The following is a 24,381-nucleotide window of genomic DNA, read 5'->3' as shown; positions in this document are numbered from 1 at the left end:
TCAAAATTTGCGCTTAAAAATGAAAACGCAGCAGTGTAGATGCAGCCTGACTCTGGGCAAGAAAGTGAACGTATTTCCACGAAGCTTTCTATGTATTCTTGGATTCAGACCCAAATATTAAACCGATTTATTTCCCAACTTAAAGCGGCCATATTATGCCCATGTTCAGGTTCAGAATTGTATTTTGAGGTTGTACCAGAATAGGTTTCCATGGTTTCATTTTCAAAAAACACATTGTCAATATTGTCACCCTGTGTGTTCAGGTCTCTGTTTTATCTCCAGAGTGAGACATCTCCCTCCTATGCTATCTTTGTTGGGAGCTGCACATGCTCAGTAGCTCGGTAAGACCCCATCAGCTGATAACTCTTTCTCCAGCTTTGGTCAGTCCAAGGCAGGATCAGCTGGGAGACTTCTTCTAGACCAGGGACACTTGTGGAATACCTGCAGAACAGGGACAGGAAGCAGAACAGGGACAGGAAGCAGAACGGTGACAGGAAGTAGAGCAGAACAGGGACAGGGACAGGAAGTAGAACACGGACAGGAAGTAGTTCTTTTGGAGATTATAGTGAACTAGTGGCTGTTGTAGCAGTGTTTTGCCATTGAGAACGAGCTAGCATGCTACGGTTAGCCACCTCGTCTCTAGGGACGTAGAAAGCCGTGCAGATGTTGAACAGCTCACTCGGAGACTGAAGACAGAGGACACTCAGAAACCGGATCTCACTCAGAACACCATGGATGGTTATGTTTTTCCAAGTTTGCATGTGTGTGGAAGCACCATAGACACAAAATCCCAGAAAAAGTGTTGTTTTTTTCATAATAAGGGCACTTTAAAGATCTAAACACCGAGCTGATATCTTGTGTGGGCAGATGTCGTCTTTGGCTGAAAACGTGGCTTAAAAATGAAAACGTGGGCGTGTGGATGTAGCCCGAGATAATGAAAGAAAACAGGATGTCAGTGGTAACATTGAAATGAAAATGTGTGAGCCGGGGCTCCTTCATGACGACTCACCCGCCGTTCTGGTCCTCTGTTGCAGTCCACGACCTGAAGTGCGAGGTGTGTGGCGCTGCGTCCGAGACCCGGCGGGGCCTTTCCAGCCACGCCCGCTCCCACCTGCGCCAGCTGGGCGTCGGCGTGTCGGAGAGCAGCGGCGCCCCCATCGACCTCCTCTACCGACTCGCCAAGGAGCAGGGCGACGCGGGCGGCCAGACCGGCTCGTCGTCCCCCCTCCCGACCCACAGCCCCTCGCCGTCAGTTCCTCGGAAAGATGAGGCGGTAGGAGACATGGACTTAGACGAGAAACCCGTCCCTCTCTCAGTCCTGGCCAAAGCAGCCAAAGCAGCAGCCAAACCGCCACCACCCTCCTCCTCCTCCTCCTCCTCCACGCCTACGCCTCCTCCCGGCTCCCCTCCTCCCTCAGTGGTGAGGAAAGCCCCCATCTCCTCTCTGCTGCCGGTGTCCTCCCTGCTGCGCTCCGGGGAGCACAAGGCCGCGGGGATGAAGGGCTTGATGTCCAACCTCTCGGCCTCGGCCGCCGTCGCAGCCAAACCCATCTGGGCGCCGCAGGAGGACGACGCGCCGCTCAACCTCAGTAAGTGTCTCCGGCAACGTTGGATAAAGTGACTTTCTTTAATGTTCTTATGAGTCTTTAGTTTGCTTTCACCCCCGGCTCATGTAGTTCGCTTTGCCAGACTTTCCTCCACAGTAGAGCCCGACCGATGAAGGATTTTTAAAGCCGATAATGATATTTGGTTATTTAAAAATTCGACATGCCGATATATCGGCCAAGATATTTACATTTTTTTTTAAAAATCCAGGAACGCGCAACAAAACATAAACAGATTTCCCTAACATTAGTTATTTGTAGTTATTTATGAGTTCTCACTAAAATAATATGATACAAATTTGTTTTATTGTCACAACAGAACATCAAAATATATTAAAATTCTTATAAATAAAATGCATAAAAATACAAACTTAAGATATGAAACTTAAAGTACTTTGAACAAAACACTATATAATCAGTGTTGCAAACAGGGACGTTGTAGAGCGTCCTCTGGTGGACAGACTATGCAACACCATCACTAACAGGGACGTTGTAGAGCGTCCTCTGGTGGACAGACTATGCAACACCATCACTAACAGGGACGTTGTAGAGCGTCCTCTGGTGGACAGACTATGCAACACCATCACTAACAGGGACGTTGTAGAGCGTCCTCTGGTGGACAGACTATGCAACGCCATCACTAACAGGGACGTTGTAGAGCGTCCCTGGTGGACAGACTATGCAACGCCATCACTAACAGGGACGTTGTAGAGCGTCCTCTGGTGGACAGACTATGCAACGCCATCACTAACAGGGACGTTGTAGAGCGTCCTCTGGTGGACAGACTATGCAACGCCATCACTAACAGGGACGTTGTAGAGCGTCCTCTGGTGGACAGACTATGCAACACCATCACTAACAGGGACGTTGTAGAGCGTCCTCTGGTGGACAGACTATGCAACGCCATCACTCAACATAACATAACATGGTTGACGTTTGTTTTTAGTTTTTAAATATTCATTTATCAGAATGATTTGTCATTAAATGATTCTGGTGAATGAATATTTAAAAAAATAGAAATAAAATGCAGATACCGATAAATCGGGAAATATTGACCGATAATATCGGAACAATTAGATACTCCACTTATTTATTTATGTATACACATAAATGAACAGTATATCATACGCCTACTTGCACATATACACATGCATGCATACACACACACACACACACACATAGACACATGTTTCCATCTCTCTACTTCTTTTTGGATGCGTTTGACAACCTAATGTTGGAACTCACTGAGTCTACAGATCTACATGCGTGAAGCGTCCTTGGTTCAGTGTTTCCTTCTCTCTGTGCAGCGCTGGAGGTCAACCCCAACAAGGACATCGTTTGCCAGCTGTGCGGCGCCTGGTTCGAGACTCGGAAAGGATTATCCAGCCACGCACGAGCCCACCTCCGGCACTTCGGCGTGGAGTACTCCGAATCCAAGGTAGGGGTGTCAGGAGAGATAGATTTAGATATTGGAAAAACAAATTGGTAAAGATACAAAAACATGATAGAAGTGACAACAAAATTGGGGGAAAAAATCTACAAAAACGTTGAGCAAAGTGTAGGAAAAAACCAACAACAAAATGTTGAAATTTCGACCCAGAAAAACACAAAGTTGCTGGTCGATGGGAAGACAACACAAGGGTTAAAGAATCTACTACTAGATTAGATTAGATTAGATTCAACTTTATTGTCATTACACAGGTACAAGGCAACGAAATGCAGTTTAGATCTAACCAGAAGGTCAATAGCAGCAATAGCAATACTACTACTGCCTCTAGAAACCAGTATCATCGGGTTAAGATGTGAGTAAATATCCTATCCTTGTCCAAAGAGTAAGTATAATATCGTATGGTGCTTTCCTCCCAGGGCTCTCCCATCGACCTCCTGAACCAGCTCATCGACACGGACGACTTTAAGCACAACGCCGGCTCGCTGCAGCGCAGCGGCCCCGCGGAGCCCCGGGGCCCCGCCGGCTCCAAGCCGCCGCTGTACGGCCTCGCGTCCTCGCCACCGCCATCGCTCCTCTACAAGGTGACCACGGCCGGGGGAGGGTCCACGGCCAAAGCTACCTCTTCCTCCTCGCTGCTCCTCGGCCCGCCCGCCAAGCGGCACAAGTCCTCCTCCGTGAGGGTCTTCCGCCTGAGCAGCGGCGAGCTCATGGCTCTTCCACACAGTGAGTGGTGATGCCGAAGCCTTCATCTGTACATGGTTTGGGGGTTATGGAAGGGGGGTGTACCCTGCAGTCCCATTAGCTGCAAAGGACAGCAACACGCACTCGCTGGATGGGCTTCACCGCGCTTCTATATTGATAGTAGCAGGGGCAGATTTAGTCATTTTGAGGCCTAAGGCAAACACAAGCACGGGGCCCTCCACAACCCGTGTTCTCCCCACTTCAGTCCTTATTTATCTGAGAAAGACGTACTTGTAACTTTTCTCTAGTCTTCACTAGAGCAACCTGGGCTGACGCTGCCGGTGGGTAGCTCCTCTTCATTAGCGTTAGCATTGCTAGCGCAAGCACCGGCTTCTTGCTGCTCTTCAGTAACGTTAATGTTCGTGTCCTCAGTAGCTGTCGTGAAAAAGGTTGTTACCTTTGGAAGTTTTGCTAAAAACGTTCTGCTTTCTTCCCGCTTCTTCTTCTTCCTTTTTTCAGAACCACTTCGGTAGCTTCGCTTCATTTTCCACCGTCTGTAGCCTCCAGCTTACAGCCTGCTGAGCCGTTTGGTTACAGTAGGATAATGGAATAGTCCAATGTAGGGCGGACTGGGGGGAGTTTCTCATCATGAATTTAACAATCGGATAGCCCTTTAGCGTATCAATGTTTAGAGATATAATTAATTGGTGAAAAGTAAGACAACAAATCGTAACCATAAGTTTATGAGGCGTTTTACGGGGCCCTTGGTAGCTCGGGGCCTATGGTAATTGCCGACCTTTGCCTAATGGTGAGTCCACTTCTGGATAGTAGCATGCTATTGCCTAAAAACAACATGCTATGTGCAAGAGGTCTGTAAAAGTATGCTTTTCTGAAAAAAGTATGTATTTCTCAAAATGAGCTAAAATGCCAAACATATCAGATATATATGTGAATACGATGTCCTGAAGCGTTTCCGCCATCTTGGGTGATTTTCTTCCACTCAAAAGGACTCGAGCAACCAACGTACATACGTCACGCTTTGTTGCATCGCTCAGCATTTGCATAGACTTCTTGCCTTCCTCGCCGCTGGCAAACGGCGCCACCATTGGTGACGGATGGCGGCCTGTCGCCGTTTCTCCGTCTCTTGTAGCTAATGTGACGGAGGGGTTGTGGTTCTGCGGAGGCTCCGCCACAGCTTTCGCCCCTTGGCCTACTGATGTAGGGCTGGGCGATACGGAGAAAATCATCACATCACAATATTTTTGACCACATTTTGATGCTGCAACAATATTGTAGTGTGGACTATTGGTGCTTTCACAAAGTATTGACACAATGAGATTTTTGAAACATATTAACATATTCATTCATATTTGTAATGTGGATATAATGACTAAGTGGGTAAAGTCCAATAATAGAACCGTTGGTAAGTCGGGTAAGTTCAGAAATTGACATCACTTTACTGTAATGCAGCCTTTAAAACCAGGAAAAGACACCACTTACCATATTACCATATATATATATATATATATTAATACATGTATATTGATATATCCAAAATCTAAGACGATATCTAGTCTCATATCATGATATCGATATAATATTGATATATTGCCCAGCTCTAGTTTGAGTAGTTTAAGTGACTGCTGTTATTATTCTAGTACGAAAAAGTTAACTCCTCATTTGCAATTTCTTAGAGAAAAGATTGATGCAAAGATGCATCGATTAGTTGTAAACCATTATATTAATCGGCAAGTATTTTGATCATCGGTTTGGAGTCAAAATTCTCTGACGTCAGCTCGTTAAATATGAATATCTTCTAGTCTCTTCTCTCCTCTGGGACAGTAAGCTGAATATCTTTGAGTTGTGGACAAAAAAGGGACATTTGAGGACGTCATTTTGGGATTTTCGGGAAACACTGATCCACATTTTACACCATTTAATAGACCAAACAACTAATCCATTTATTGACAAAATGATCAAAGATTGACCGTCAATGGAAATAACAGTTGCATCCCTAAAATGTATTTAATGAAAGATCTTTGTGTAGATACAGTTTTCCCACGGAAACTATTTTGAGGACGTCATTTTGGGATTTTTGGGAAATTCAGAGCCACATTTTACACCATTTAATAGACAAAACAACTAATCCATTTATGGAGAAATGATCAAAGATTGATCGTCAATGACAAGAAGTTATTTGCATCCCTAAAATGTATTTAATAAAAGATCTTTGTATAGATACAGTTTTCCTACGGAAACTATTTGAGGACGTCATTTTGGGATTTTTGGGAAACCCTGATCCACATTTTTCACCATTTAATAGACCAAACAACTAATCCATTTATTGAGAAAATTATTGAAGATTAACAGTCATTGACAAGAAGTTACTTGCAACCCTAAAATGTATTTAATAAAATATCTTTATATAGATACAGTTCTGCCACATATAATATCCTAATGTCTTTTTTTTCCCGCCCCTACACCTGGAGTTGTCTGTTTCGATGCTTTTTCTGTAAAAACCCACTCCAGTTTGCGTCTCTGATCTTTTTCAGGCGACCCTCCGAAGGAAATCGGCTGCGAGTTCTGCGGGGAGTACTTCGAGAACCGTAAGGGCCTCTCCAGCCACGCCCGCTCCCACCTGCGCCAGATGGGCATCACCGAGTGGTCGGTGAACGGCTCGCCCATCGACACCCTGCGGGAGGTCATCACCAGACGGGGCCTGCCTTGCGCTCTGCCCCTCAAACCTCTGAAGACGCCGCCTCCGTCCTCGCCCGGGCCCCCCCGCTCCCCTCTGCCGGCCTCCGCCTCTCCCTCGGCGACCCTCCTCGGCCGCCTGCCCTTCGCCTTCGCCCGGCCCTCCAGCCCCGCGCCGTCCGCGGCGTCCAAATCGAGCTCGGCGGCGACGCCCCCGACGGCGTCCGGCGGGCTGATCCTCAGGCTGAAGCCCGAGCCGCTGCAGCTGGACGTCACGGCGCCGTCCCGGGCCGCGGGGAGATCTGGTTTCTCCGGTGACGCGCTCGGCTGCAGCTGGAGCAGCTCTGACACGGTGTTCCCCCTCAACCTGGGTAACTTGGATCCTTTTTATTTTTAGTTTATTTATTTTACAGCCTCAAGATCCAGATAAAAAGTACACATAACACATCACAAGAGGGGTACAAACCACACATAAATACATACATGCAAACTGACTCCCAGAAATAACACCCAAAAAAAAAAAAATACATTCATTAGATTAGACTTTCTTCATCCCACAGTGGGGAAATTCCAGTGTGCAGAAGGTATTGAATGAATGTAAAGTGGCTTTATGTAAAAGGTATTGTAAAGTAAAGTGAGGCGGCCATAGTGCAAAACAAATCGCAGTGTAAGCAATTAAGTGACGTTAAAATTAAATTGAATATGTAATTAAATAATATAGCAAACGTAAGTAACCATAATATAAATGATATTGAAGTGTGACCATAAATAATAATGAAAAAGTAATCCTGCCGACACACACACACACACACACACACACACACACACACACACACACACACACACACACCACCACACACACACACAATAGCAACGCCCAGTAATTAAAACAGGTACTGTGCGTGTTCCAGTGATTGCAGAGTTTTGATGAATATCTGATATCACTAAGTGCAGGATTGGTTAAAGCATTTAATATTGTATTATTTGACTCGGTTAATCAGCACGTGAATCTGTACATAAGGTTCCTCAGCACAGCGTGGATGGTGGGAACGTTACACGTCACACACACACATGGCCAACACTGGTCCGTCTTGGACGCTTCTAAATGCATCATTGTACGCCACCTTTATCTTGTTTATCTTTGCTTTACTGTAGCTGCACCATAGATGAGTTGTATACAGTGGAGTATGCTCTGAAAAGAGATATTTTAACTTCTTCAGAACACATATGAAATGTGCGTGCCAGAGTATTTGCTTGTCCATATAATCATTATAATGTATGTATGTATGTATGTATGTATGTATGTATGTATGTATGTATGTATATCAGCGGCAGTGCTGTGACTTATGTCAGGGAGGATTTTTGTGATGTATATTTGTTTGTCTCCATTGTTTATTTAGCAATTGAAAGAGTTATGCTTTTTCTTTTCCCCGTCTTTTAGGGTGTTTCTCCAGATAGGTAGGTAGGTAGGTAGGTAGGTAGATAGATAGATAGATAGATAGATAGATAGATAGATAGATAGATAGATAGATAATAACGGCAGGAACACACCGCATGCTGAAGCACCATGAATAGCCGTGAAGCAGAGCTATTTTCATTTGATGCAGATGTTACGATGTGTGTCCATTGTCTGCGTCATGTCCCTGCTTCCCCCCACTCCTCATTTGCATAAAGTTAAATTCAGCCAACTCTGTGCAAATGCGGAGCGGCCGGCTCGGCTCGCCAACTCTCAAAAGCTGACGGAGATCTAAACTCAAGACAGATTCAACAACCGCGTTTCTCACTTAAAATGTGCTCAGAAACGCGTTTCGGGGGCTGACTGCAGAGGGGAAGAAAGTATTTGGACTCGGACGTGTCTCGGTCTCGCTAGTATTTAGACTCGGACTTGTCTCGGTCTCGCTAGTATTTAGACTCGGACTTGTCTCGGTCTCGCTAGTATTTAGACTCGGACTTGTCTCGGTCTCGCTAGTATTTAGACTCGGACGTGTCTCGGTCTCGCTAGTATTTGGACTCTGACGTGTCTCGGTCTCGCTAGTATTTGGACTCGGACGTGTCTCGGTCTCGCTAGTACTTGGACTCGGACTTGTCTCGGTCTCAGACTTGTCTCGGTCTCGCTAGTATTTGGACTCGGACGTGTCTCGGTCTTGCTAGTATTTGGACTCGGACGTGTCTCGGTCTCGCTTGTACTTGGACTCGGACTTGTCTCGGTCTCAGACTTGTCTCGGTCTCGCTAGTATTTGGACTCGGACGTGTCTCGGTCTCGCTTGTACTTGGACTCGGACTTGTCTCGGTCTCAGACTTGTCTCGGTCTCGCTAGTATTTGGACTCGGACGTGTCTTGGTCTCGCTAGTATTTGGACTGGTATGAGAACAGTCTGTGAAGTCACGTTTGTCAATTTACTGTAATGCAGCCTCTAAAACCAGGAAAAACCAACTCTTTTGTCATATAACCATAAGACAATGTCCCAATTTTAAGCCAATATTTAGTCTCATATAGTAATAATCGATATATTTCCCAGCCCTACATTGACATTGACCCTCTTCTCTTTCCGTAGCCATGTCCCACGACGTGGAGCCTACACGAGACATCCGCTGCGAGTTCTGCGGGGAGTACTTCGAGAACCGTAAGGGCCTCTCCAGCCACGCCCGGTCCCACCTGCGCCAGATGGGCATCACCGAGTGGTCGGTGAACGGCTCGCCCATCGACACCCTGCGGGAGGTTATGCACAAGCGAGGGGGGGGTACCCCCTCCCACCCGGACCAGGGGGTGAAGAAGGAGGCGAGCCACGGGACCGGCAGCCCGCTCTGGGACAACGCCGAGGGTTTGGGGGTCTCCGGCTACCAGTCGGGCTCCAAATTCCGTAAATCGCCGCTCAGTTTGCTTCAGTCGGCGCCGCGGCTCCACAAGCACGGCCCGGGGGCCGCGGCGGCCGCTATGCCTGCTGGGAGGTTTTTCCGGCTGTCCCCGCTGGGGAAGAGGCCCCTGTCCGACGAGGGCCAATCGGCGGAGAGCGCCCACTCGCCGCCGCATCAACCGAAGACTTACTCACCTCTGCCGCACGACTTCTCCTTCAAAAGGAAACCCTCCCCCGACAAGCCCGGACACCAGGGTGAGCGGCTGGGTTTAATCAGGGTCACGCTGAATCCCCTATGGCAGTGATTCCCAAAGTGGGGGTCGGGACCCAGAGAGGGGGGGTCGGGACCCAGAGAGGGGGGGTCGCGAGCCAGAGAGGGGGGGGTCGCAAGTTGATTCCCAGAATTAAAATTAAAATTAAAAACCATTAGAAATAGCATATGTTAGCCATGATTTTAACACGAGATAAAACTGTTGTGTTATTTTGTGTTGTCAACATGCTCGTGTTTGGACACGCCTGTAGTGCGTGCGCCGTTGCGCACAATGTTTATATACGTTTATAGTGGGGGGGGGTCACTTGCACCGTTACTTTGGGGGTCGTGGGCTGAAAGTTTTGGGAACCCCTGCCCTCTGGAAGCAAATGGGAGACACAGGAATTTGAATTTTAAGACTAAATACGTAATGTTTTAAGTATAAAAAAAAAAAAAAAAAAAGGAAATCCAAGGCTCTCTTCTTCAAAATTATTTAAAAAGCTGTTATTTTACCGGCTGTTTCATAATAATAATAATAATAATAGAAATAATAATAATAATAATAATAATAATATGTAATATGTAATATAACATTTAAAAAAAATAATTTTTCCTGCGTTTTCGCAGCTTTTCCCAACATTTGTCACTTTTTCAACATTTAATTAAAAGGTTTTTGTTGAATTTTTCCTGCTTTTTTTTAAGCTTTTTCAACATTTGTCACTTTTTTCAACATTTAAAAAAAAATGTTTTTGTTAAATTTTTCTTGCTTTTTTTTAAAGCTTTTTCCAATATTTGTCACTTTTTCAACATTTAAAAAAAATGTTGACTTTTTCCTGCGTTTTTGAAGCTTTTTCCAACATTTGGAGCTCTCTCTTCCCTTTACTCCTTCCCGGTTTCCTGTTTTCCAGATCCCAGCTGCGAGCTGTGCGGCTTCTACTTCGAGAACCGTAAAGCTCTGGCGAGCCACGCCCGCGCCCACCTGCGGCAGTTCGGCGTGACGGAGTGGTGCGTGAACGGCTCCCCCATCGAGACGCTGAGCGCCTGGATGCGCAGCCGGCCGCAGAAGGTGCTGGAGATGCACCGCAGCTACATGCAGGGCAACCGCTCCACCCTGAAGAAGGTGAGGAGGGGCGGTCGGTAGCAGGACTGCAGGACTCGAGTCCGGTCTTGGACTCGAGTCCGGACTCAAGACCGTTTTTCTAAGGTCTCGGACTCGCTAGTATTTGGACTCGGACTAGTCACGATACAGTATTAGGGGACCACTAAGGTCTATATAAAAGACTTCAGATGCAGTATTAGGGACCACTAAGGTCTATATAAAGAGACTTCAGATACAGTATTAGGGACCACTAAGGTCAATATAAAAGAGACTCCAGATACAGTATTTGGGGACCACTAGGTCAATATAAAGAGACTTCAGATACAGTATTAGGGACCCAATGTCATTAAAGAGACCTCAGATACAGTTAGGACCACTAAAGGTTTAATATAAAGAGACTTCAGATACGTATTGGGACCACTAAGGTCTAATAAAGAGACCTCGATACAGTATTAGGGACCACTAAGTCTATATAAAAGACTTTAGATACAGTATTAGGGACCACTAAGGGCTATATAAGAGACCTCAATACAGATTAGGGACCACTAAGGTCTATATAAAAGAGACTTCGATACAGTTTTTAAAGGGGACCACTAAGGTCTTATTAAAAAAAACTTCCCGATACAGTATTAGGGGCCACTAACTATAAAAAGAGACTTAATGTATTAGGACCCCAAGGCATATAAAGAGCTTCAGATAATTTTTTGGGGTCATAAGGTCTTAAAAAAGAACTTTAAAACATATTAGGACCCCCTAAGGTCTAAAAAAGGACTTCAGATCAAATTGGGACCCTAGGTCATAAAAAACTTCAGATACGTATAGGGACCCTAAGGTCAATAAAAAGACTTCAAAACGTATTGGGCCAAAGGGCAATAAAAAAGACTTCAGATACGTATTGGGGACCCTAAAAGGGCTTAAAAAAAAACCCTTTACCAGTATTTTGGGGCCCAAGGCTTATAAAAGACTTCAATCAGTATTTGGGGCCACTAAGGCTATATAAAAAGACTTCAGATACATTAGGGGGCCCCTAAGGGGCTTATAAAAAAGACTTTTGATACGTATTAAGCCACTAAGGTCATTAAAAGAGATTCAGATACGTTTACGGGCCACTAAAGGGCTATAAAGAATCAATACATATTTGGGCCACTAAGTCAATAAAAGAGACTTTTATACCTATTAGGGGACCACAGGTCTATTAAAAAGAGACTTTTAATACAGTATTAGGGACCACTAAATCTATAAAAGACCTCAATCAATTTTTGGGGCCACTAAGGCTAATTTAAAAACTTTGATACAGTATTAGGGGCCCCTAAGGGCTATTAAAAAGACTTCAGATACAGTTTGGGGCCACTAAGGGCATATAAAAGACTTAGATACGATTAGGGGCCACTAAGGGCTATAAAGAACTTTAAAAAGTATTAGGGATCACTAGGGCTATATAAAAACTTCAATACGTATTTGGGCCCTAGGCTATATAAAAAACTCGATACATATTAGGGCCCCCAAGGGCTTATAAAAGAGCCTTTAGATAGTTTAGGGACCCCTAAGGGATATAAAAGACTTCAATCGTTTAGGGGGGCCATTAAAGGGCTATATAAAAAAAACTTCAGATACAGTATTAGGGACCCCAAGTCTTATAAAAAGGGGCTTCAATACAGTATTGGGGACCCTAAGTCTTTTAAAAAGGACTTTTTGATACATATTGGGCCCTAATTTTATATAAAAGACTTTGATATGTTAGGGGGCACTAAGGCTATATAAAAAGACTTTAATCATTTTTTTGGACCACTAAAGGCTATAAAAAGACTTCAATACGTTTAGGGCCACTAAGGGGCTATAAAAAAACTTAGTACTTTAACCCTAAATTTTTAAAAAAGAGACTTCAATACGTATTGGGGGCCACTAAGGTCTTAAAAAAACTTCAATAATTTAAGGACACTAAGGTCTTATAAAAAAGACTTCAATACGTATTAGGGACCACTAAGGCTATAAAAAAGGACTTTAATCATATTTGGGGCCCAAGGGCTAAAAAGGACTTCGATACTATAGGGGGCCACTAAAGGGCTTTTAAAAAAGCTTTAAACCGTATTTGGGACCATAAGGCATAAAAGACTTCAGATCAGTATTGGGCCACTAAGGTTTATAAAGAGACTTCAATCGTATTTGGACCCCAAGGGCTATTAAAAAGACTTCGATCGTATTTGGCCCAAAGGGCTATAAAAAGGACTTTAGATCTATTTGGGGGCCACTAAGGTCAATTAAAAAAGACTTCAATCATTTTTAGGGGCCACTGGGCATAAAAAGAGACTTCGATACTATTAGGACCCTAAGGGCATATAAAAGATTCAAAAACGTAAGGGGACCCTAAGGCTATATAAGGCTTAATCAGTTTAGGGGGCCACGGTTCTATAAAAAAGGGGGCCCGGCATTTAACGTATTGCCACGAAAAAATCACAATCTTTCTGTATTTATACCCCCCCCCCCCCCCCACCGCGGCGCCTAACCGTGGGCCCCATTTTTTTTATTAACCAAAAACACTGAACACTTGTGCCGATTTTGTTTGTTTTTTAGGTGAATGGCGTGTGTTTAAAAAATTTGCAAATACTTGGGCTGCCAAAATCAAACCGCAGCAATGCAAATCAAACCACTTTTGCCCCCCCCCCCCCCCCCCCCCGCTGTCTCTGAAAACTTTAAACTTTGGGCATCTAAAAGTTTTTCCCCGGCTGGGGGCTCGTCAACCCTTTTTGGTCTCAAGCTTCAGAGCCCTCTTTTTAACCCGCTTTGGGGCTTTTTCCTTTTTGACCCTCCTTTTACAACCTGCACAACAAACCAAAAACAAAAACCCAAAAAAAAATAAAAAGGAATCACAGAGACACAGTGCCTGAACAACTCCCTATTTCTTGTAGTTGCCATAAAAGCCCGGGGCCCTGCCACTTTAGTTTTCCCCTCAGATACTTTTTGGGTTTAAAAAAAAAAAAAAAAAGCGTTTTGGGCTCTTTTTTTTTTTTTTTTTTTTTTTCTTCTTCTTGTTAGGTTGCCGTTTTTTTTCCGGGCTCTTTTTCCTGTTTTTTTTTTTCTTCTCCGTGTTTTCCCCCCATTGGGCTGGTGGTTTTTTGTTCCCCCTTTCCCCCCCCCCCCCCCCCCCCCCCCCGGTCTTAGGGTTTTTTTTCCTGTTTTTTTTTTTGAAGTCGGTTTTTTTCTCGCCTGGGCTTTTGGTTTTCCCCCTGAGTGTCTTATGTTCTGTTTTCCCCGTTTTTAAATTTTTTTGTCCCGGGGTTTTTGTCTCGTCCTGTCCTTTTGTTTCCCCCGAGTGCTGTTTTGTTCCCGTTTTTTTGTTTTTTTTGGGAAATTTTTGGTTTTTTTCTCGTCCTGTTCCGTGGGTTTTCCTCCTGAGTGTCTGTTGTTTTTGTTTCCTGTTTTAAAATTTTTAAGTCTGGTTTTTTTTCTCCCTCCGTTTTTGTGTTTTCCCCCGGTGGCCTATGTTTTGTTTTCCGGGTTTTTTTTTGAAGTCTGGTTTTTGCTTTGTCCTGTCTTGTTTTCCTCCCCGAGGGTCTGTATGTTCCCCTTTCCCGTTTTATTTTTTAAGTCGGGTTTTTTTTCCGTCCTGTCTTGTGTTCCTCCATTTTCGTAGGTTCTGTTTCCGGTTTTTTTTGAAGTCTGGGTTTTTTTCCGTCCTGTCTTTTGTTCCCCCCTGAGTGTCTGTATGTTTTGTTTCCGGGGTTTTTTTTTTTGAAAATTTGGTTTTTTTTCCCCCGCCTGTCTTGGTGTTCCTCCTGATTGTCCCTTTGGTTCGTTTCCCCGTTTTATTTGAAGTCTGGGTTTTTTTTCCCCGTCCTGTCCCTTTTGTTTTCCCCCTGAGTGTCTGTATGTTCTGTTTTCCCGTTTTATTTTTGAAGTCGGGGTTTTTTTTTCTCGTCCTGTCTTTGTTTTTCCTCCCCCGAGTGTCCCCGTAGGTTCGTTTCCCGTTTTTTTTTTAAGTCTGGTTTTTTGGCTCGTCCTTCTTTTGTTCCCCCCCTGGGTGTCCGTAAAGTTTTTTTTCCTGTTTTTTTTTTTGAAATCTGGGTTTTTGGGCTCCTTTCCCGTCTTTTTTCCTCCAGTGTCTGTAGTGGTTTTTTTCCTGTTTTATTTTGAAGTCTTTTTTTGTCTCGTCCGTCCCTTTTTTTCCTCCCGAGTGGGCCCGTTTTTGTTCTGTTTCCCCGTTTTATTTTGGGTCGGGTTTTTTCTCGTCCCCGGCTTGGGGTTCCTCCCCCCGGTTGTAGGTTTTAGTTTCCCCCCGGGTTTTTTTTTTTTGGAAATCGGTTTTTGGGCTCGTCCGGGCTTGTGTTTTCCCCCTGAGTGTCCCGTATGTTCTGTTTCCCCTTTTTTTTTTGAAATCTGGTTTTTTTTCCCCGTCCCGTCTTATTTTCCTCCTGATTTTCTGAATTTTTCTGTTTCCCGTTTTTTTTTTTAAGCGGGTTTTTGTCTCTTTCCTTTTTTGGTTTTCCTCCTGATTTTCTGTAGGTTCTTTTTTCCGGTTTTTTTTTGAGTCTGGTTTTTGTCTCGTCCTGTCTTGGGGTTTTCCCCCTGAGTGTCTGGGAGGTTCTTTTTCCTGTTTTATTTTTAAAATCTGGTTTTTTGCTCGTCCTGTTTGTTTCCTCCCCGTTTCTGTAATTTCTGTTTTTGTTTTAAAATTTTTAATCCGGGGGGTTTTTTTCCCCGTCCTGTCTTGTTGTTCCTCCCAGTGGGCTGTTGTTTTGGTTTTCCGGTTTTTTTTTTGAAATCTGGTTTTTTTTTCTCGTCCCGTCTTGTTTCCTCCTTATGTCTGGGATTTTCTGTTTCCCCTTTTTTTTTTGAACTGGTTTTTTTTCTCGTCCCGTCTTGTGGGTTTCCCCCTATGGGCTGTAGGGGTTTTGTTTCCCGTTTTATTTTTTAATTTTGGGTTTTTTTGTCCCCCGTCCCTTTTTTTCCCCCCTGAAGGGTCTGATGTTGGGTTTCCTGTTTTTTTTGAATCTGGTTTTTTTTCTCTTTCCCGGGCTTTTGTTTCCCCCTGAGTGTCTTATTTTTTTGTTTCCTGTTTTTTTTTTGAAGTCGGGTTTTTTTCCCCGCCTGTCCCTTGGGGTTTTCCCCCTGATTTTCCCGTTTTTTTGTTTCCGGGTTTTTTTTTGAAGTCCGGGGTTTTTTTTTCGTCCCCTTTTTTAGGTTTTCTTCCCCTTTTTTTCCCTTTCCCCCCGCCTTTTGATTACCTGATGTTTTACAACCTGCTTCCCCCCCCCTCTTGGCCCTGCCTTTTCTTTCCCCTTTTTTACCCTGATGTTATGATGAAAGAATTTTAAATTTTTTAAAGATAAAGCCCATCGATAGAAACGGGAAAGCCCCGATATCGCCCGCCGTATTCTTGACCCTAAAATGTAAGTAAATGGGAAACTATTATGTCAAAAAAACGTTACATTTTATATGTTTTTTATTGGGTTATATAAGGGTTCTTCCTTTCCCTCTTCCCGAAAGCCCATTTTCCCCCTTTTTCCTGCATCCGGATCCGGAAACCCCCTCCCCCCCTCTCCTCGCCGAAAGGGCCCCCTCTTCCCCCTCCTCCACCACCTCCTCCTCCTCCTCCTCCCACTTTTCTTCTTCGCTGGCCCTGAGCCTGGTGCCCCTGACTGCGCCCCGGCCGGGGCTCGTCCGCCCCCGGCCGCCGCGCGACTTCCGGGCCGGCCTCCCCCCCCGGTCAGACATTTCCCGCCCCAGACCCCACCCCCGGGGCCGCTCCAGCCCCCCCCCCCTCCAAGCTCAGGTTTGGGTCGCAGGAGCTAACGTCCGCGCTGCCCAGAGGTCGCACGGCCCCCGTTTGGGTTTTTGACCCGGGCCCCATAGGCTGCAAAATCCCTTCTGTCCGGCTAAAGGAAATGGAGAAAAAAAATTACCTTTTATTAGAAAAAAATTGACATTTTATTAGAAAAAAATTGACATTTTATCAGAAAAAAAATTGACATTTTATTAGAAAAAAATTACCTTTTATTAGTAAAAAAAATTACCTTTTATTAGAAAAAATTGACATTTTATTAGAAAAAAATTACATTTTAACAAAAACAAAAAAAAACTAACAAAAAAAAGTGTTGCTAAGGTGTTGTTTCCTCCTCCTCTTGTTAAGATATCGTTTCCTCTTCCTCTTGCTAAGGTGTCGTTTCCTCTTCCTCTTGCTAAGGTGTCGTTTCCTCTTGCTAAGGTGTCGTTTCCTCTTCCTCTTGCTAAGGTGTTGTTTCCTCCTTCTCTTGCTAAGGTGTCGTTTCCTCTTCCTCTTGCTAAGGTGTCGTTTCCTCCTCCTCTTGTTAAGATATTGTTTCCTCCTTCTCTTGCTAAGGTGTTGTTTCCTCCTTCTCTTGCTAAGGTGTCGTTTCCTCTTCCTCTTGCTAAGGTGTCGTTTCCTCCTCCTCTTGTTAAGATATTGTTTCCTCCTTCTCTTGCTAAGGTGTCGTTTCCTCCTTCTCTTGCTAAGGTGTCGTTTCCTCCTCCTCTTGCTAAGGTGTCGTTTCCTCCTCCTCTTGCTAAGGTGTCGTTTCCTCCTCCTCTTGCTAAGGTGTCGTTTCCTCTTCCTCTTGCTAAGGTGTTGTTTCCTCTTCCTCTTGCTAAGGTGTTGTTTCCTCTTCCTCTTGCTAAGGTGTCGTTTCCTCCTTCTCTTGCTAAGGTGTCGTTTCCTCCTTCTCTTGCTAAGGTGTCGTTTCCTCCTCCTCTTGCTAAGGTGTCGTTTCCTCCTCTTGCTAAGGTGTCGTTTCCTCCTCCTCTTGCTAAGGTGTCGTTTCCTCTTCCTCTTGCTAAGGTGTTGTTTCCTCTTCCTCTTGCTAAGGTGTCGTTTCCTCCTCCTCTTGCTAAGGTGTCGTTTCCTCTTGCTCTTGCTAAGGTGTTGTTTCCTCTTCCTCTTGCTAAGGTGTTGTTTCCTCCTTCTCTTCCTCAGGTGTTGTTTCCTCCTTCTCTTGCTAAGGTGTCGTTTCCTCTTCCTCTTGCTAAGGTGTTGTTTCCTCTTCCTCTTGCTAAGGTGTTGTTTCCACCTCCTCTTGCTAAGATATCGTTTCCTCCCTCTCTTGCTAAGGTGTTGTTTCCTCTTCCTCTTGCTAAGGTGTTGTTTCCTCTTCCTCTTGCTAAGGTGTTGTTTCCTCCTCCTCTTGCTAAGATATCGTTTCCTCCCTCTCTTGCTAAGGTGTCGTTTCCTCCTCTTCTTGCTAAGGTGTTGTTTCCTCCCTCTCTTGCTAAGGTGTCGTTTCCTCTTCCTCTTGCTAAGGTGTTGTTTCCTCCTTCTCTTGCTAAGGTGTTGTTTCCTTCTCCTCTTTCTAAGGTGTCGCTTCCTCTTGCTAAGGTGTTGTTTCCTCCTTCTCTTCCTCAGGTGTTGTTTCCTCCTTCTCTTGCTAAGGTGTCGTTTCCTCTTCCTCTTGCTAAGGTGTCGTTTCCTCTTCCTCTTGCTAAGGTGTCGTTTCCTCTTCCTCTTGCTAAGGTATTGAGCGTCGGCCCTTGAAGCACCCGTCGTGCCCAGATGGGACAGAGAGCCCTCCTAAACCCCCCCGCACAGGCACAGTCCCGGCCCTGGTGCCCAAACCGCCCTCGTACCCGCTGGTGAAGCTGGTGGGCAAGTTCTACACCCTAAAGTGCCGGTGAGTGAAACCTGTGTGTTAGACACACACTGTAATTCCCTCTAAGCACAGGTGGTTTTGACAAAAGAAAATATAGAAACGGTGTTAGCTTAACATAAACAGTACCATGCACAGCATGTGGAATACCGTTTACCAAAGTAAAATGCAACAAACAAAACAAATACCCCGTTGGCTGCGTGCTACAAAGAAAGGGAAGTCTTTGAGTCGTCAGAGGTAGACTTAAGGGAAGTCTTTGAGTCGTCAGAGGTAGACTTAAGGAAGTCTTTGAGTCGTCAGAGGTAGACTTAAGGGAAGTCTTTGAGTCGTCAGAGGTAGACTTAAGGAAGTCTTTGAGTCGTCAGAGGTAGACTTAAGGGAAGTCTTTGAGTTGTCAGAGGTAGACTTAAGGGAAGTCTTTGAGTCGTCAGAGGTAGACTTAAGGAAGTCTTTGAGTCGTCAGAGGTAGACTTAAGGGAAGTCTTTGAGTCGTCAGAGGTAGACTTAAGGGAAGTCTTTGAGTCGTCAGAGGTAGACTTAAGGGAAGTCTTTGAGTTGTCAGAGGTAGACTTAAGGAAGTCTTTGAGTCGTCAGAGGTAGACTTAAGGGAAGTCTTTGAGTCGTCAGAGGTAGACTTAAGGAAGTCTTTGAGTCGTCAGAGGTAGACTTAAGGAAGTCTTTGAGTCGTCAGAGGTGACTAAGGAAGTCTTTGAGTCGTCAGAGGTATACTTAAGGGAAGTCTTTGAGTCGTCAGAGGTAGACTTAAGGGAAGTCTTTGAGTCGTCAGAGGTAGACTTAAGGAAGTCTTTGAGTCGTCAGAGGTAGACTTAAGGGAAGTCTTTGAGTCGTCAGAGGTAGACTTAAGGAAGTCTTTGAGTCGTCAGAGGTAGACTTAAGGGAAGTCTTTGAGTCGTCAGAGGTAGACTTAAGGAAGTTTTTGAGTCGTCAGAGGTAGACTTAAGGGAAGTCTTTGAGTCGTCAGAGGTAGACTTAAGGAAGTCTTTGAGTCGTCAGAGGTAGACTTAAGGAAGTCTTTGAGTCGTCAGAGGTAGACTTAAGGGAAGTCTTTGAGTCGTCAGAGGTAGACTTAAGGGAAGTCTTTGAGTCGTCGGAGGTAGACTTAAGGGAAGTCTTTGAGTCGTCAGAGGTAGACTTAAGGGAAGTCTTTGAGTTGTCAGAGGTAGACTTAAGGAAGTCTTTGAGTCGTCAGAGGTAGACTTAAGGGAAGTCTTTGAGTCGTCAGAGGTAGACTTAAGAAATCTTTGAGTCGTCAGAGGTAGACTTAAGGGAAGTCTTTGAGTCGTCAGAGGTAGACTTAAGGAAGTCTTTGAGTTGTCAGAGGTAGACTTAAGGAAGTCTTTGAGTCGTCAGAGGTAGACTTAAGGAAGTCTTTGAGTCGTCAGGGGTAGACTTAAGGAAGTCTTTGAGTCGTCAGAGGTAGACTTAAAGGGGAAGTCTTTGAGTCGTCAGAGGTAACTTAGGGAAGTCTTTGAGTCGTCAGAGGTAGACTTAAGGGAAGTCTTTGAGTCGTCAGAGGTAGACTTAAGGAAGTCTTTGAGTCGTCAGAGGTAGACTAAGGGAAGTCTTTGAGTCGTCAGAGGTAGACTTAAGGGATTCTTTGAGTCGTCAAGGTTAACTTAAGGAGTCTTTGAGTCGTCAGAGGTAGACTTAAGGGAAGTCTTTGAGTCGTCAGAGGTAGACTTAAGGAAAGTTTTTGAGTTCGTCAGAGGTAGACTTAAGGGAAGTCTTTGAGTTGTCAGAGGTAGACTTAAGGAAGTCTTTGAGTCGTCAGAGGTAGACTTAAGGAAAGTTTTTGAGTCGTCAGAGGTAGACTTAAGGGAAGTCTTTGAGTTGTCAGAGGTAGACTTAAGGAAGTCTTTGAGTCGTCAGAGGTAGACTTAAGGAAAGTTTTTGAGTCGTCAGAGGTAGACTTAAAACCTGCTCACATCCAGGTCTGCTTTAGCCAGCATGAAACCTTCACCGTAACACACACACACATGTCCATGCTATCTACTGCCCGCTGGTGTTAATATTCAAATATTTGTTCTTTTATCTTATTCATATTATTACTTCATGTATATTGAATGTATGTATATTATTCCTAGTATTTCATTTATATTTAAATTCTGTGCTGTGTGACTGTTTTTGCTGCTGTAACACCGGAATTTCCCATTTTTCTTGGGATCAATAAACATCTATCTATCTATCTATCTATCTATCTATCTATCTATCTATCTATCTATCTATCTATCTATCTATCTATCTATCTATCTATCTATCTATCTATCTATCTATCTATCTAACAAACAGTAGAACTCAAGCGAGAGCAGCCCAACGAGACCTAATTACTGCAAAATAAAAGCGTAAATAACAACTGTTACTTACATAGAAAAAAGGGAAGAATAAGAATTACAAAATGTAATTCTAACAGTTACACAGACTGTAGAAAGTGGATCTAAAGCTGAAGCTCCTTAAAGCCGCGTTCTCTGGAACATCCAGCAGGGGGCGACGTTCTCTGCGTTCTCTGGAACATCCAGCAGGGGGCGACGTTCTCTGCGTTCTCTGGAACATCCAGCAGGGGGCGACGTTCTCTGCGTTCTCTGGAACATCCAGCAGGGGGCGACGTTCTCTGCGTTCTCTGGAACATCCAGCAGGGGGCGACGTTCTCTGCGTTCTCTGGAACGTCCAGCAGGGGGCGACGCCACCAGGCTCCAAACACAAGGCTGTTTCTATAGAAGTCTATGAGGAAATGAGCCGACTTTTCAGTTGACTTATTCAGGGTCCGTACGGGGGCCTAATATCCTTGAGAATGCTTAAATTATAACTGTATTTCTTTCACAACAAATACCTATCTGACTGAATACTTTCAGCTGACAGAACTTCAGACATTTTGAGTTGTGAGTGCAGATTTGAGGTGCGCATGCGTCACTTTGCGACATATTAGCTGCTAACGAGAGACTTCTGTAATGTCAACACAGTAAAAATGGACCTACTTAACCTAGTTGGTTCACTGCTAGCTTAGCTACAAGTTAGCATCACACACAACAACGGCTGTCATTTGAATGGTGTTTTGAGCTAACGTTAGCAACCAAACTATCATAGATAGGTACAACATTTCTGAAATGACTGCTAGCTTAGCTACAAGTTAGCATCAAACACAACAAAGGCTGTCAGTTTGATGTTGTTTTGAGCTAACGTTAGCAACCAAACTATCATAGATAGCTACGTTTCTGAAATGACTGCTAGCTTAGCTACAAGTTAGCATCAAACACAACAAAGGCTGTCAGTTGAATGGTGTTTAGAGCTAACGTTAGCATCAAACAACCCTAGATAGCTACGTTTCTGAAATGATTTCCATCTTCTGATATTGTTCGTAATAAGAAAAGTTTATTATTTCATGGATTTCACAAATTTCACTATGACAGTTATGTCTTAAACTCTTTAAATCTGAGCATGCTCGACTCACATCTGCACTCGACTCACATCGGGCAGTGACCCCCGCCGGTAAATCTCCGCTGGATGCCTCTCTTCAGACGGGCTGAACATGGGCGAGTTCTTCCAGTCTGTGGTGTTGGAGCAGCCCCCCCCCCCCCCCCCCCCCCCCCCCCCCCCCCCCAGGCCCAGGAGAAAATGTCCAGGGCATTTAACATTAGACATTTTCAGACAACAGCATTAATAGAACTGTCTGGCTGCATTTTCAAATAGTCCCCTAACCCGAACCCCCTGCTGAGCAGTACTCCACTTTTAGTTAGTAATGCACTTTATTAAATGAAATGAAATATAATCATTTGGGATTTCCAGGCAACAGAAATGAAGACTAAAGTGATATAACTAATATAACTGCAGGACACTAGTTTAACCAGAATCAGCTGCTCCTGAGGGAGGCGCTGAATTTAACCCTCATGTTGCCCTCATGTTGCCCTCATGTTGCCCTCATGTTGTCCTCATGTTGTCCCCATGTTGTCCCCATGTTGTCCCCATGTTGTCCTCATGTTGTCCTCATGTTGTCCTCATGTCGTCCTCATGTTGCCCTCATGTTGTCCTCATGTTGTCCTCATGTTGTCCCATGTTGCCCTCATGTTGCCCTCATGTTGCCCTCATGTTGTCCCCATGTTGTCCCCATGTTGTCCCCATGTTGTCTTCATGTTGCCCTCATGTTGTCCCCATGTTGTCCCCATGTTGTCCCCATGTTGTCCCCATGTTGCCCTCATGTTGTCCCCATGTTGTCCCCATGTTGTCCCCATGTTGTCCTCGTGTTTTCCTCATGTTTCCCTCATGTCGCCCTCATGTTGTCCTCATGATGCCCGCATGTTGTCTTCATGTTGTTCTCATGTTGTCTTCATGTTGTCCTCATGATGCCCTCATGTTGTCCTCATGTTGTCCTCATGATGCCCTCATGTTGTCTTCATGTTGTTCTCATGTTGTCTTCATGTTGCCCTCATGTTGCCCTCATGTTGCCCTCATGTTGCCCTCATGTTGTCCTCATGTTGTCCTCATGTCACCCTCATTGTGTCCTCATGTTGCCCTCATGTTGCCCTCATGTTGTGCTCATGTTGTCCCATGTTGTCCCCATGTTGTCCCCATGTTGTCCCCATGTTGTCCTCATGTTGTCCTCATGTTGTCCTCATGTCGTCCTCATGTCGTCCCCATGTTGTCCCCATGTTGCCCTCATGTTGCCCTCATGTTGTCCTCATGTTGCCCTCATGTTGTCCTCATGTGGTCCTCATGTTGTCCTCATGTTGGCTTGATGTTGTCCTCATGTTGGCTTCATGTTGTCCTCATGTTACCATCATGTTGTCTTCATGTTGTCTTCATGTTGTCCCCATGTTGTCCTCATGTTACCCTCATGTTGTCCCCATGTTGTCCTCATGTTACCCTCATGTTGTCCCCATGTTGTCCCCATGTTGTCCTCATGTTACCCTCATGTTGTCCCCATGTTGTCCCCATGTTGTCCTCATGTTGTCCTCATGTTGTCCTATATCTATGTTCTTTTTAATTCTTTTTAAACATGATTGATTCCAACGCTCTTCTCTAATTTCTGCTTTTCTAACTCAAACGTTATAGGTATAATTTTTTTATAAATGAGGTTTATTGACCATAAATTCCCAAAATAATTAGAACTAAAGTTAATAAGATAGTGTTACGTAGTGTTAAACGTCAAAGAAAGTGACAAACATTGAAAACAAAATGTCAAAAGTGTTGAAAAAGGGACAAAAACGTAAGTCCCTACTTCTCCATTAAAACAGTCTCTGAATAAGGTGTGTTGTGCATTTCTCTGTAGATTGAGCGTTTTAATACTTTTTTTTTACCTGCTTTATGATTTTTTTTAAAACATAAAAGTCTGACTTTGTACAATATGGGACCTTTTTAATCTTTTAATCTGTATTTCCGTGGGTGTCAGGTTCTGCGAGGTGGAGTTCCACGGGCCGCTGTCGGTGCAGGAGGACTGGATCCGACACCTCCAGCAGCACATCCTCAAGATGAACTACAGCCGGCCCGCTGCACCCAAAGCCGCCTCCGCCGCCCCCCCCGCCCCGGCGGACGACCCGGCCTCTGCCCCAGCCTCCACCTCTACCTCCAGTACCACCTCTACCACGCCCCCCCTCACCTCCACCTCCACCCCCACCCTGGGCCGCGCCAACGCTCCAAACAGCCGCTCCCATACGCCTCCGCCCGTCACTGCCACGGAGCTCGTAAAGGTCTCAGAGGAGCCCCCCACCTTATCTCCATCCTCTATCCCCTTCCCCACCCAGACAGTTTGAGCTCAGCTCCGTCAGTCATTTAACCGCCTTTTACTTTTCTCCCTGCCTTCGTCATACAGTATTGCTCATAAGTTTACATACCCAGGCTAAAGTTGACTAAAAAGAGGACTAAAAAAACATCTTTTGGAAATAGATCTTAATGCGTTAATTAAAAAAAAAAGGAAAAATCTAATCTGTAAGGACACCAATTTTCTTTGTGAATGAATAATGTTTCATAGATAAATAAATGTTATTCCTTAAAATACAGGGGCATAAGTATACACCCCCCTATGTTAAAATACAGGGGCATAAGTATACACCCCCCTATGTTAAAATACAGGGGCATAAGTATACACCCCCCTATGTTAAAATACAGGGGCATAAGTATACACCCCCTATGTTAAAATACAGGG

The 24,381-nt window shown here is 44.7% G+C and overlaps 1 protein-coding gene across 1 annotated transcript in view; it reads left to right on the top strand.

Annotated features, from left to right (window-relative positions):
* The window catches only part of wizb (WIZ zinc finger b), a 43,766-nt gene extending 19,496 nt beyond the window's left edge, over positions 1 to 24,270 (top strand). The window contains exons 9-17 of the mRNA XM_032536419.1: positions 1,035 to 1,589; positions 2,912 to 3,042; positions 3,471 to 3,777; positions 6,288 to 6,800; positions 8,984 to 9,538; positions 10,442 to 10,653; positions 16,332 to 16,440; positions 18,095 to 18,251; positions 23,629 to 24,270. Of these exons, the coding sequence (XP_032392310.1) occupies positions 1,035 to 1,589; positions 2,912 to 3,042; positions 3,471 to 3,777; positions 6,288 to 6,800; positions 8,984 to 9,538; positions 10,442 to 10,653; positions 16,332 to 16,440; positions 18,095 to 18,251; positions 23,629 to 23,989 (2,900 nt within the window). The 3' untranslated portion in view covers positions 23,990 to 24,270. The remainder of the gene's footprint in view (positions 1 to 1,034; positions 1,590 to 2,911; positions 3,043 to 3,470; positions 3,778 to 6,287; positions 6,801 to 8,983; positions 9,539 to 10,441; positions 10,654 to 16,331; positions 16,441 to 18,094; positions 18,252 to 23,628) is intronic.
* Positions 24,271 to 24,381: the final 111 nt, after the last annotated feature.

Source organism: Etheostoma spectabile, chromosome 15 (genome assembly GCF_008692095.1).
Source record: "Etheostoma spectabile isolate EspeVRDwgs_2016 chromosome 15, UIUC_Espe_1.0, whole genome shotgun sequence".
Taxonomy (NCBI): domain Eukaryota; kingdom Metazoa; phylum Chordata; class Actinopteri; order Perciformes; family Percidae; genus Etheostoma; species Etheostoma spectabile.
Note: the sequence above shows the minus strand (reverse complement) of the source record. Positions and strands in the feature narration are given on the sequence as shown.